The sequence below is a fragment of the Danio rerio genome, chromosome 17 (assembly GCF_049306965.1).
Source record: "Danio rerio strain Tuebingen ecotype United States chromosome 17, GRCz12tu, whole genome shotgun sequence".
NCBI lineage: Eukaryota > Metazoa > Chordata > Actinopteri > Cypriniformes > Danionidae > Danio > Danio rerio.
The window spans coordinates 24,774,123-24,788,626 of NC_133192.1; the positions used below are offsets into that span (position 1 = coordinate 24,774,123).

Below are 14,504 nucleotides of genomic sequence, written 5' to 3' on the forward strand. Positions count from 1 at the left end.
ACTTATTTCATTTGATAAAGTTGACTGTTGAGTTTTACAGTAAAGAAGTGTGTGATCTTGATTTTTCCCCTGATTTATTTATTTCATTCAACCTTAAAGTATACACACAAATATATCCAAATCTGGAAGCATTCAAGACATGTTGTTATCAGTGAAACATGACATCATGTCAGAGACGTTCTCCACATATTTTAGGAATGATCGGATGAAGAGAAAATATATGTGAGTTGTGGACACGTGATCCATCATAGGGGGGGAAGATAATTCCTCTTAAAACAACACATGAGCCATATGGCCACAGCTGAGGACATATAACTCGCATAACTGGAGCTTCTTAAATCCCCAAAACTTCACAGCACTTCCGAATCCATGTAGCATTCCAAGCCTCTGCCATTGTGAGAACATGATTCCACATTTGTAGGCTTGATTTGCTGCTGTTCTACTAACCCTATAACCATCTCCGCTTTAGCCTGGGCCCCCCATTCAGTTTGGGCCTGGCTTTTGGGAATACATTTGATTCTATTTGTGCTGGGATTTGATTTATCTCAGCAGAACAGAAAACTGGTTTCTGATGTTGTTTATTTAATTTATACATGCATGTTTCTTCATTGTATCAAGCATGTTTTTGTGTGGTCAGGGAATACTGGGTTGTTTGTATAAATCATTGGACAGTATTTCCTGTGTATATTATAATTAAAAACCATCACTACTTTAATAGTAACTAGAACAGCTGTTGATTGTGCATGCCCAGGCACTTGCCAGAGAAGCCTTTTGCCAAGGTTAGTGGGTTACAACTCCCAATCCCCACAGGCCTTCAATGATACTGACACAAGTACACTTGGTAACACCCTGTAAATAACCCTTATTAAAGACACCCACAATGGCTACATTTAACTAAACCTCACGCATGTCAATATAAAGACAATTACACCCATGTGTGCAATCTGGAATGAAAACTTGAGGTTGATGACAGATGACTGACAGCTATGATTTCAAGAGAGATTCAGAACAAGAAGTGGAGTTGATAATTCATGCAATCTGATTTGGAATATCAGAGGTAAAAGATGCTGTGATGTATTACTGTTTACTTCTCACTGAATTGGAAGTAACTTCTCTCAGATAGCATTTATTTTTTCTTTTTAAATAAATAAACATAGAATATAAACTTCAAGTATTTATGGGCAGGGGCAGACTTAACCAATAAGAGAGGTAAACAGTCAATTAGGGCCCCAGGGAATTAGGGGGTCCCGATCAATGCCAAGAATATATTAATCAAATAGCTCTTTATACATTGTCTATTGGTTTTAAAATCTGTCTATAACCAACAAGATTTTAATGTTATTACTTATTTTCATAACTGGGGTCTCCTATGAATAATAGAATGTTCCTTCCATACTGCACATGCAAATATTAAAATCTAATCACAACTATAACTAATTAACTTGTGAGAGCTAAATTATCATATGCATTTGTTTATATGACAACATGTCTTTTTGACTCAAGAAGGTCCATACTGACTCCAAAGGCAGATACTGATAGGATCAGAGCCTGGTATGTGGACTTTGGGGGGTTTATGATGTGGTCACATGTTGATTGGTCAGTTTAAATGTCTCATTATTTGGGCTTTAGTCACATGGTCAAGAAAGATACAAAATAGGTGGAAAACTCTGCTCTGTCTTTTTTCCTGGCCTGTCTTTTCCTGGTCTGTTTCTCTCCTGCTCTGCTCCTGTCCTCCCATGAAGTCTATCTTCTCTGCCTCTACTGCAATCAGGCTAACTTCTCAGCCTACTCTCTTTGTCTCTCTCTCTCTCTCTTTCTCCCCCTGTGTCTCTCCTTCTACCTCTGGTAACTTTAATTTTACATTAAAGCTGCGGGTACAATTTATATAATATGTTTTATCATTTCATATTTTATAATTTTATACAGTTATTTTGTAATTAATTCAGTTGTAACCATAGAGAATTGTTGTCATTAAATCATCTCATTTTCAAGTATTTATGAATTACTTTTGATTTAACATCAACACTTAATTGTTCCTTATTGCAATACAATACAATCACATAAAATCAACGCTCTCCCACATTTATAGCTATTATTACTGCCCTTATTTCTGTTTTTGGTATGAGATTGCAGAAGAACGGTTTGACTAGAAATGTATAGTTTTTTACCATCATAACTTTTTAGTCGCTCGGCAGAACTACAGTTCGAACCGCTGTGGTTAAAATCCATTCCTACAAACTGTAGTTAGTTTGTAAACTTCTTTTTATTTATGAACTAATTTTATTTAATTTTACTTTAAGAAGATAAAAGTTAAACTCAAAATATATATTTTTAACATGAAAAAAATAACTGGAATTGCCTAGGGCACCCAAATCACTAAGTCCGCCCCTGTTTGTGGGACAAATTTTGTGACAGCTAAATTTAACTAAAGTATGAGTTGTTATAGCAGTTTATAAGGTGTTCTATAAAAATAACACCATCACTGGATTTATATCACTATTAATAGGCATAAGTGTCATATTTCAGGGGCTACTGTGCCCCACACCCTGCAGAGAGCTACTGTAAATGATCTTAAGCTGATGTGTTGCTTTTGTGCTTGCTCACTACATAAAGCAATCCAATGTTCATTTTATATATATATTGTACAGTATTTCCTATATTATTTTTGCTTCTGGAGAAAGTCTTATTTGTTTAATTTTGGCTAGAATAAAAGCAGTGACATTTTTCAATTTTTTTTTCAATTAAAAACTGCTTTTATTTCAGCCTAAATAAAACATACATGGACTCCCTGAATTAACGAAGAGAATATTTTTTCAACACATTTCTAAACATCATAGTTTTAATAACTCATCACTAATAACTGATTTATTTTATCGTTGCCATGATTACAGTAAACATTATTTTACTGGATAGTTTTCAAGACTATACAGCTTAAAGTGACATATAAAGGCTTAACTAGTTTAATTAGGTTAACTAGGCAGGTTAGGGTAATTAGGCAAGTTACATAACAATGGTTTGTTCTGTAGAAAAAAAATATAGCTTAAATGTGCTAATCATTTTGACCTTAAATGGTTAATAAAAAATAAACAATGCTTTTATTCTAGTCGAAATAAAACAAATAAGGCTTTCTCCAGAAGAAAAAATATTATCAGACAAACTGTAAAAATTTCCTTGCTCTGTTATAATAATTAAGGAAATATTTAAAACAGAAAAACATTATTTCTTATTACAATGTAAACTTTGGATTTCAATGAAACTAAGATTTTTAAATATTTTTTCATTTATTTTATTTGTCTATGTATATGCTACAGGGTTACCTGATGTTTCTTGAGGCGACAAAATGCCTTCCTTGACCATATAAGGTAAAAAATTTGTATAATATCAGTTGTTAAGAAAAAAAATACTATCCTAATGTATTTTAGAGAGACTGTTCACCCCAAACATGAAATTTTGTCATGTTTTACTCAACCTCAGGTCATTTCAAATCTTTCTGACTGTTGACCTTGATTCCAAAAAAATGCCAAACGACATGCAATTTCACTGTCATGTTTTTTTGTTTGTTTTTTTTGTCAAGTACTTGCCCATGTTTATTTACTAGCCAACATTTAATACACTAACACATGATGTCATTTTTTTCACAGAACACACGTTTTTGTAGTTCACACAGAGATATCAGTATCATTTTTAAATAAAAATACAGTGTTGTAAAAATGTACCCATTTTTCAATGTTTTGGTAATCCAACCATTTAGTGTGCAATAATTGTTTGGATTAAAAAATCTCAAAATATGTTTGGAGAAGAGGTTTTTTGTTCATATTTTGTGTCAAATGACATTTAGTCACCAGTGGAATCAGTTTAGTATCAAAACAAGCATTATTTAGCACAATACCGACCCAAAAAACACATATAGCCATCCATCTATTGTCTTCCACTACTAGGGGCTGAGTCGCTATATAGCATGTTATTTTAAATAGATCAAGTAATATATTCATTTGAAGTAAGAATATTGTAAATAAAAATATCAAGAAAATGTATATTTTTTGTCCTTGAGAAAAACACTGAAAAAATTTTCTAAAATCTGTTGTCATTAATCACGCTTCTTCATCTTGAGTCTCATGACCTTTGGCAACTCTCAGATATAGATCTACACCGTGGCTTAAGTGTCTCCTTATAAGGCCAATCAACTTGTGATTGATTTAGATGTGCAACAGATAGACTGGTTGAGCACTTCAATCTCTACAGTAAACCTCAGACGTATCACAAACTCGTATGAGTGATCACTCCTCTATGCAATCCGACACTTGTTCAACTCAAGTCTGAAGGACAGGAACGCCTTGCGGAACCACACATACACCTGCAAAAACAGCCGTTGACAGATGACATCAGCTCACATTTATCTGTACATATCGCTCTCTGTCCATAAGAGGTGAGTATGTGTCTCAGACCTGTCACTCTGTCATTACTGTGAGGCTATTAAAAGCCTTGCAGACTGTCATCAGACGGCATTGTCATGTGAAAGCATGTTCATTCATTTCATACCTGTCATGCTCATGCTGGACTTGTGCAACTTGACAGACTGACGTGTTATTTCTGAACATATGTTACAATAGAGGCTTGAATTAAAATGGCCATTAAATATAGTGAGTGTTAACAACTCTTGATTTCTTCACAAGATGCATATGCTAGAAGGCATTTGGTGAAGAGAAGACTAAAACAGACCTGAAAATAGAGAGTAACAGATGATGACTGTGATGACTGTGCTAGCAAATATATTGGTTGCACTACAAGTGTACACTGTAAAAAAAACCTGTTTTATTAAGATGTAGAATTGCATTATCAGGCCCGTAGCCATAGGAGGTTGGGTGGTTCAAAGGTCTCACCCCTCAATGACAAAGGTCCAGAATTTGTCCCTTACTTGAGCTCATTTGTTCTATTTTGACTGCTACACCATCATAGATTGTGGAAATAACCTATTGAAAAGGTTTTAGAATCAAGCCGAATCATCTGTTGACTGTCACATCAGTGTGACTTCAGTTTATTAGTTTTGGCCAGTGCAAACTGTTCATTTTCATGAGTCCAACATCCAGTTGTGCAAGAAAGCATAAATCAGATGTAAGTGGAGACATCTTTCACTATTGTATTGTTTTTAAATAGAGAAAATATTTTACAAGTAACTTTTATTTAAAATCTTTAAGCTTATTCTTGAAAAAAAAGAGCAATAAAAAGGTGTGATGCACCAAAAGCGGACCATATTAAAATTAATTTAATAATAAATTTGTCTACTGTTGTATCCATGAATTTTCAATCCAATGTCTTTTTTTTACAAGAGAGGCTGGACAAATCATGAAGCTCAAATCATGAAGCTCAGATTCTGGCTAAGGAAAGTTGAATGTGCTGTCCAGTTTGTTATTTGCCTAATAAATGACAATATAGTTTTTAATTTAAAACTGTAACAGATTCCAGTTTTTTTTCTAATGATATGTAATTTAATAAATTTTTAGTTTTAAAAGTAAGTTTTTTTTAATTAAAAGCTGCGTAAAACATATGCAAAAAGAAAACAAAAGTATGAATGAATGCGTGACACCAAATATTATATTCTATGTATTGTATGCAAAAAATAAAATAAATTAATTAAAATTCCATATATAAGATTTCAGAATAGCAGTAAGCTAAATATCTTATCTTTATAGCATCAATGTTTAGATGAATGAGAAGAAATATTTTATTCAAAATCTAGTGGATATTAAATGTTGTTTTATAAATAAAGTTTATGTATTGATATTGATGGTTCTTAACATCTAAAGAACCTTTCTCAAATACAGTGGAGGAAAAATTTGGTTTTAAAAATGTTGGAAAAAACAAGAAAAACTTCAATTGAACATTTTTTGAGAATCAAAAGTGGTTCTTCTTTTTGCAGCACTGCAAACCCACCTTTTTAAAAACTTTGTTTTTAAGATTTTGCACTCTAAAGGTGCAGGAATTTATATAAAATGAGTTTACAAAGTGATGACTAAACATTTTAGCTTCCTAACAATTATTTTAATAAAAAGTTATTGGGCGACACGGTAACTCACTGGTTAGCACTGTATTTTTACAGCAAGAAGGTCACTGGTTCGAGTCCTGACTGTATTTCTGTGTTGAGTTTGCATGTTCTCCCCGTGTTCACGTGGGTTTCCTCCAGGTGCTACTCCACAGTCCAAAGACTTGCGCTATAGGTGAATTGAATAAACTAACTTGACCGTAGTGTATGTGTTTCCCAGTACTGGGCTGCAGCTGGAAGGGCCTTCGCTTTGTAAAACATATGCTGGATAAGTTGGCGGTTCATTTCACTGTGGTGACCCAACCCCTGATGAATACAGGGACTAAGACAAAGAAAAATGAATGAATTAATGAATGAATGAATGAAAAGTTCTTAAATTAACAAGTTTTTTTCCATAATGTGAAGAACACATTAATCTAAAATGTTAAATGATGTTAATGGTTCTTCATGGGACATGATATTTTCAATGTATTATTTAGCATGCTAAAGCACACTTTCCCCGACAAATTCCTAGCCCTCCGTACTATAATTGGCTAAATGGCCACTCACGCTTCTTTATCGCTTTTCTCACGCGCAGAATAGCTCATGTAGTCATGCAGTCGAGCACCTGTTGCCCACCCGCGTGTCTGCTGCTGCTGCTGGTCAGCGAGCGCGAGGCGAGCCGCGGCGTCCAGACCGGAACAGAAGCCGCGCGTTCCAGCCTCGTGCAGTCATCGCGCGCGGGAACAAGCGGAGGCTCAGGAAAGATGAATCAAGGTGTCTCGCGCTGTTGGAATTTGTGGGCGGTCAGATTGGAAGAGAGAAAGTAAAGGAATATGATCTGATTTTAATACGCGCCAAAGACTGGAACTGGCTATATATACAGGAGGTGATGGAGAGGAGATGCACACATCATCAGGCAGCTGAGCAGGCAACACCGATCACTTGGGGACTCTAACTACTCTAATTAACTACAGAGAAAAAAGAGGACTGCATCTCTCACCACTGACAACCTTATAGCAAAACACACACAGACCGAGAGCTGAAGACAAACTCCTGATCATAGACATGGGGCTGCTGCGTGTTGAAGAGCTGGTAAGTTTTGTGCTGATGCTTGCAGCGCTTTTCTGGGAGTCTTTCATCTGAATGTTGACATGTTATGAATATGAACTTTCTTCAAGAGTTATGGAGTTCGTTTTTGAGAACAATGCACAGATGCAAAAACTACTGTAGTGGGCTACTGACATTTTTACAGAGAAATTCATTGGATTTACTATTTTATGGAAGTGGTTGCAAACTATTTATATGGTTTGAATTTAAACAAACAAATTAAGTTGAACATTAATACATTTTAATTAGTTTGTTTGAATTCAGCCATTATAAATTGTTTGCACACATTTACCTTAATACAATTTAGCAAATTAAATAAATATTTTTTTAGTCTGGGGACATTAGACAAAATTATGTTGTTTTTATAAACAAATACTTGTATTAACACAAAGCTAACCTAAATCTTTCAGGCCCGTAGCCAGCCTGGTAAAAGGGCTGGTTCTTTTTTTCTTTTTCTTTTTTAAAGTGGGCTTTTTTTGCATTTATCCACCTAGTTTTTTATTAATTATGAGACTAAACACTCAATTTAGTGACATTTTAAACACTATTTTTAGCTGGATTAGCTTTGGATGGTCATCAAAACAGCACATTCAACTTTCAACAGTCAGAATTTGTCCATTTGAATGAAAAACGATTGAAACATGACTTCACTTACGTCATATTCTGTGTGGTCTTAATACCTTCGATGGGTTATTCACACAATTTATGATGGCATAACAGTCAAAATAGTATAAATGATAAATTAGGGGCAAAAATTCTGGACCAATGGCAAATTCTGCACATTTGTCAGTTGGGGATAGGTCTTTCGAACCACCTGAACCCTCCCTGGCCTGCCTTTACATATTAAACAAAGCAAAATATATGTTTTACTTCATTATAATTTAATACATATATTAAAGAGAGTTTCGTCACATTTAGTTTCTAAATAATTTTGTTCCATGTTGCACTTTTTTTTTTTAAACTATTAGGGTCATTACTTAGTTATGTTAACTAAATTGCTTAACAAGTACAGTCCAAAAAAAGATGACATTTTACAGAAGTTTTACCAAAAACTACTATAGATATCACCTAAAGAGAAATATAAAGCTAAATGTTGGATTACTGTTGGCCATTGACTTCCACAATACAATGGAAAGTTAGCAACATTTTTCAGAGTATCTTCTTTTGTTCAGGAGAAAAAAGAAACTCACACTGTGGAAATCAGATTCTATTCCTCAATTTAAGACATGGTTAACTTATCTCACTCAAATATTGCACATGGAAAGAGTCTGTTATTGAGTTATTGATAATCTTGACAAGTTTTACAATATATGGCAACCATTTCTTGATCACCTGGACCATTATAATGCAGATTCTAAGCAGCAGTGTAGTCCTTAATATTCTCACTACCCCTATTGACTGCCTCTTTGTATTTTCATTGAAACTGTTTATATGCCCTAATTGTTTTTTTCAATAATAACTTATATTTTATCTATTTTTCTTTGTTTAAATTATTATTGTTGTCATTATTTTTTTATTATTATGCATATTTCTTGTTTTTTTATTGTTGTGTTGTTTAATAATTATTGAAAAACATAAAACTAATAAAATTAACTGTAAAAAAAAACTCACACAGGTTTGGAACAAGAGAGTGAGTGAATACTGAAAACTATTTGGTGTTAACTATCATTTTTAGAGATGTAGAGAAAGGTGAGAAATATAAGAGAGAGAAATACATGAAAAAAAACAAACAAAGATGGCAAAAATAAGTAGGAGTGAGCTCTGTGATAATATATAAAAAAAAAACTGTTAGCGATTAGGAAGGATCCAGCATTTCTAGAATAACCCCGGCCTTTCCTTCTATTTTAAACAACAGAAATGACACTGAAACATGTGTGATTAGTTTTTTTAGTTTCTGCAAACAGCTGAACAATCTCTTCACCCCACCCACACAATCACTAAATTAAACTACATCTGCTTTAAACCACACTTGTTCCTTCTCTGAAAGCTGCTCAAGCCTTCAAACCTCAAGTGTGGTCACGGCTGATACACAGTTGCTTGTGCTTCATTGATTTCCTTTCATACACATGTGAAATCCAAGACTAATGGGTGTCACGTCCAATCACAGGTCACCGGGAAGAGAGGCGAGGGAAGGGTGGGAGAAAGTGCTTGTGCAGAGGTGTTCGCTGCTGGAGAATATGAGACCAGCATCATCCAGGAGAAGCAGGATGGCATTCACACACAACAGGACCTGAATGACACCACCCAGAATGACACCAAACCAAGTGAACTGAAGCCAAAACTTAATGTAAGAATGCAAGAAACTAATAAAATGATGATGGCTTGATATTTTTCACATGATATAGCATCATGTCTTGTTTTTTTTTCAGGTTGACCGGTCCGGACATCTAAAACTAGAAACTGTGGAAGACCTCTTCAATATTTTGGAACTGAGAAAGAGGAGAAAGGAAAGGAAGATTCAGATGTTAAAGAAAGAGCCAGAGCCTGATATCTTGGTGAGGTGTTCCCTTCCAAATGGATTATAAATCATATTAAACCCCAGAAATATACAGAATTGAGATGTAATCATTGGGTGATATTGTTTTTCAGCCTGAAACAGTGGACCAGGGGTTGTTTCTCAAAGCTGTCACAGAAAATAAACTGCCTGTAGTGGAGAAATATTTAGTGGATGGTGGAGACCCCAATGTCTGTGATCATGTGAGTGTTTCTGCAGATTTCAGCAGGTCAAATGTAAGACATTTTAAGACCTTTTATGACCATTATGAATGAAATTTCAGGCTTATGCAGGGCTGAACTGTAATTTTTTTACTTGCCGCTTTAAAAAAATCAAATTACTTAAATAATGTGTCAAACAAGCAAACCACACATACTTTTCTTTGACAAGCTTTTAAAACTTTAATAAGCTAAATGTACAATGATATGTCCAGGTCAGTGTCCTCACCACATATGGGAGAACTTACAAACGTTATTGTGAGGAACCATACTGTTAAATAGAGTTTTGTTGTATGTATTGATGCTGACTGTAAGGGTGTTGGCCTGATTGGGTATAGCTTTACATGGACATTGGAAAATTAGCACCCATTTAAATTGATTTAAGACCTACAAGACAATTTTTCAGTGAATTTAAGAGTTTTTAAGGCCTAAAAGTTTGTTTTCGAAGCTTAAGACTTTTTAGGACCCTACTACCCTAAACACAAACACACACAGAAACACTTACACACACACAGACACATTTCCTTCACTTCTCTGATCTTCATGACGTGATCCGTCATGTGGGTGACAGTGGACAATCGAAGCACATCATTTATCAGTTTTATCTGCAGGTGCTGCCATTAATACATGCGTCAGGTAAAAAAAGCTACATATTTATTTGGGTGGGTTTCGGGTGGATAAGATCGATCATTGGTTATGCAAACTTTAACTACTTTCTTTAAATATTAAAGTGTTTTAAGCAGTTTTATCTGACAGACTGGCAAAAAATATGCAGACATCTTCATATTCACAACAAGTTTCTCAGTTATCTCAGTCTTCTGAACCACCATGTCGCCTTGCTATAGGTGAATTAAATAAGCTAAGTTAGCCGTAGTGTATGTATGTATGTGAATGCAAGAGTGTATGAGTGTTTTCCAGTAACGGGTTGTGGCTAGAAGGGTATCAGCTGCATAAAACATTTGTTGGGTAAGTTGGTGGTTCATTCTGTTGTAGTGACCCTTGATAAATAAAGGGACAATAAAGGAAAATGAATAATTGAAGTATACCAATCCCCTGTAAACCTCTCTCTCTCTCTCTCTCTCTCTCAGTTTAAGCGCTCAGCTCTGCATAAAGCCAGTGCACAAGGTCACACAGAGATCATGCAGAAGCTCCTGGAGAGTGGAGCATCCATGGATCAGAAAGATAAGGTAGCACAGATGGCTGATGTGACTGTAACATCAGAGCTACAAGAACATCATCATGACTCTCTTTTTATTCCATAATTCTGAGATTCAATATGTTTATCACATATTCGTAGCTGGATGCCACAGCTGTGCACTGGGCCTGCAGAGGTGGAAGCCTGCCTGCCCTGGAGCTGCTTCTCAATAAAGGAGCCAAATTCAACTCCAGAGACAAGGTAGATATGAAGCTCCTGAAAGCAGATGAGACACCAGATGGTCAAAGGACACCGATAATGACTTTCACAAATCTTTCACGGAATAGTTTTTTCAGCAAACAATGATACATTTTTAATTATCCTCTTTGTTTTTAAAGTTTTCAGTGTGTCTGTGTCAAGCTAAAGCTTTGCATTCTAAATGTCCCATGAAATAAAAATGATTTTCTTAGATGTTAGTAAGATTATTGTTAGTTTTAAAGATATCTATAAGCTAGTGTGCTCCAAAACAGTGACACAATTCACATTTACAATATTTAAACTGAAATAAACATACAAAGCTTGCAATTTGTCACAATTTTTTTTCCACGTCACCTTATACTTCAGTTTCTTATCAAATTTTGGCCAATCAAAGGCTCTCTAGTATCTGAAATGCCCCACCCCTTCAAGAAGCTTCTGTTTTGCTTTTCAGTAGATGTACTATTGGCTGTCTTTTTAAAGGGGAGGAGGTACTCTATGTCCCACCCTCTCTTCATGTTTCAGTTGAGATTATGTCAAACATCGAATAAAGATGCACCTTTCCAAGCACTTCTGGGGACCTTTGACTGACTTTTGCGATTTTTGTTACCAGCTATCCAGCACTCCACTCCATGTTGCAGTTCGGACGGGACATTATGAATGTGCTGAGCATCTCATTCACTGTGGAGCTGATGTAAATGCTAAAGACAGGGTAAGAATTATTTTTGCAACTCCTTTCTCAAAGAATGCTGCAAAGCTCTTGAGGAAAAGAGACACATTTTGCATTAATGTAATGTAACACATATTGGTTTCTTATCTAATGCCACTATTTTGTGTTTGTTTAGGACGGAGACACACCAATGCACGATGCAGTGAGAATAAACAGATTTAAAATGATTAGACTGCTGATGATGTACGGGGCTAGTCTAAATGCCAAAAACAATGTAAGTTTAATCAGGGTGCATACTGTTTACTGCATTACGTTGAAGTTGACATGGTGCCCTCTGGAGGCAGCTTGAGGCATTACATTACAGGATTGTGTTTAAAACTGACTTTCTCGAGAATAATATAATATAATATAATATAATATAATATAATATAATATAATATAATATAATATAATATAATATAATATAATATAATATAATATAATATAGGGCCGGGGCGAAGCAGTGGCGCAGTAGGTAGTGCTGTCGTCTCACAGCAAGAAGGTCGCTGGGTCACTGGTTCGAGCCAGTGGGCGCTCAGTGTGTCTGTAAATGAGTGTGTAAGGATGTTTCCCAGAGATGGGTTGTGGCTGGAAGGGCATCCGCTGCGTAAAAACTTGCTGGATAAGTTGGCGGTTCATTCTGCTGTGGCGACCCCGGATTAATAAAGGGACCAAGCCGACAAGAAAATGAATGAATGATAATATAGCGCGAAGTGGTGTCGAAGTAGGTAGTGCTGTAATCTCACAGCAAGAAGGTCGCTGGTTCGAGCCTCGGCTAGGGCAGTTGGCATTTCTGTGTGGAGTTTGTATGTTCTTCCTGTGTTTGTGTGGGTTTCTTCCGGGTGCTCCGGTTTCCCCCACAGTCCAAAGACATACGGTACAGGTGAATTGGGAAGGTTAAATTGTCTGTAGTCTATGAGTGTGTATGGATGTTTCCCAGAGATGGAAATAAAGGGACTAAGCCAAACAGAAAGTGAATGAATGAATTAATATAATATAATATAATATAATATAATATAATATAATATAATATAATATAATATAATATAATATAATATAATATAATGCAAGGCCGGTAATAAGAGAGCAATGAGATAATTGTCTAATGCTTTGTTTGGAGATTTTAGTAGTATAATTATCATTTGAAATATGTGAAGATTATTATATGTATACGTATCATAAACTATTGTATGCAATATGTGTATTTAATGAATATACTTTGTCATTTACAGGATGGAAAGACGCCAATGGAGACTCTGCTGTCTTGGCAAAAAGGTGTAAAAAACATACTAAATAACCTTAATGAATGTGAAGCTCCAAAGTCAGATGAACAACTTTTCAGCATTTGATACACTGAAGGGTTTCAGATGTTCTTTCCTTTTTTCTTTCTTTCTTTCTTGCTTGATGAACAATAAAAATTGAAAAGTACTTTGCAATTTACATAATTATGACGCTAATTGCTGGCGATGGAGCGTCTGAAATATTGATGAGGTTATTTAAATACTGTAAATATTGTTTTCTCGCTTGATTTTGAGAGGAACAAATCTTCAGGGAGTGGCACAAGACATCAACATGTTTGTGTGCTTTTAAGTGTATTTATTTTTATTTAATATTAATTTAAATTCTTGTGACTGCATTTGAAAAATGTCCATGACTGTTTGATTTTACAGGAAGATGTCTAGACAGATTTGAGACTGAACTATATAAGTGTGCAGAAATGGAACAGAATGTGAATGCGGGTCTGAGAATGTTTATTGTGATGGATATCATTATTGTAAATGATTTGTAATTTTGGACAGGATTTGTGAAAGACTTTAGTACAGGGTAAATGGACATCCATTATGAAATGTACATTGAATAATGTGTTTTGTATTTTTTTAAACACTAAAAGAAATTAAACTGTCTTTTATTTCAATAAAATGTTTTAGGATGCATCACTGTGTGCTTCTTGGTGTACCAATTTGTATTTTATATTAATGCATGTTCATCAGTAATGCTTTATTTTACTTTATTATATAGTTCTTGTATATGTTAAAAATAGACTTTATATGTACAGTAACTTTAGTTTTGCATCTATACATCTAAATACACAAACTAAAGCCCAATTCATTCTACCAAGATCATTCTTTTTTTATTTAGGTCAAGGGTGCCCCAACCTTTTGTTATAAAGGGCCAAAAACCAAACTTGACTGAGGCTATGGACTGTATGTAAACATAATTGTCATGGTTAATTTCCTAATTTATTTAATAAAATCTAAAGGTAGCTAGAAAACATTGCTTTATATTAGCTAATACAAAATAATGTTTTTAAATTACATTTTATAATTAACTTATTACAGTAAAAAAAAAATTATAACAGAATGCAGAAGGCTATTTACATTTTCAAAAATCTGATTTATTTACAATGATTAATTGAAGCATTTAATTTGGCTTTTTTTCTCTTTTTTTTTTTTTTTTTTTGTAGCTCAGCAATAAAGCACAACCCTCTCCATCATTTTCACTCTCTTCTAGATGGTATGGTGGGACAAATCAAAAAGGTTACAATGCTGGGCCAACTTTGGCCC

The 14,504-nt window shown here is 34.8% G+C and overlaps 1 protein-coding gene across 1 annotated transcript; it reads left to right on the forward strand.

The window, feature by feature from the left end:
* Positions 1-6,712: 6,712 nt before the first annotated feature.
* Positions 6,713-13,874, forward strand: ankrd1a (ankyrin repeat domain 1a (cardiac muscle)). Its single transcript, XM_021473148.3, has 9 exons — positions 6,713-7,114; positions 9,237-9,416; positions 9,499-9,624; positions 9,719-9,826; positions 10,930-11,028; positions 11,139-11,237; positions 11,845-11,943; positions 12,077-12,175; positions 13,173-13,874. Exons 1-9 carry the CDS (start codon positions 7,088-7,090, stop codon positions 13,287-13,289), a joined length of 954 nt encoding a protein of 317 aa, XP_021328823.2. The 5' UTR covers positions 6,713-7,087; the 3' UTR covers positions 13,290-13,874.
* The last annotated feature ends 630 nt before the right edge of the window (positions 13,875-14,504 follow it).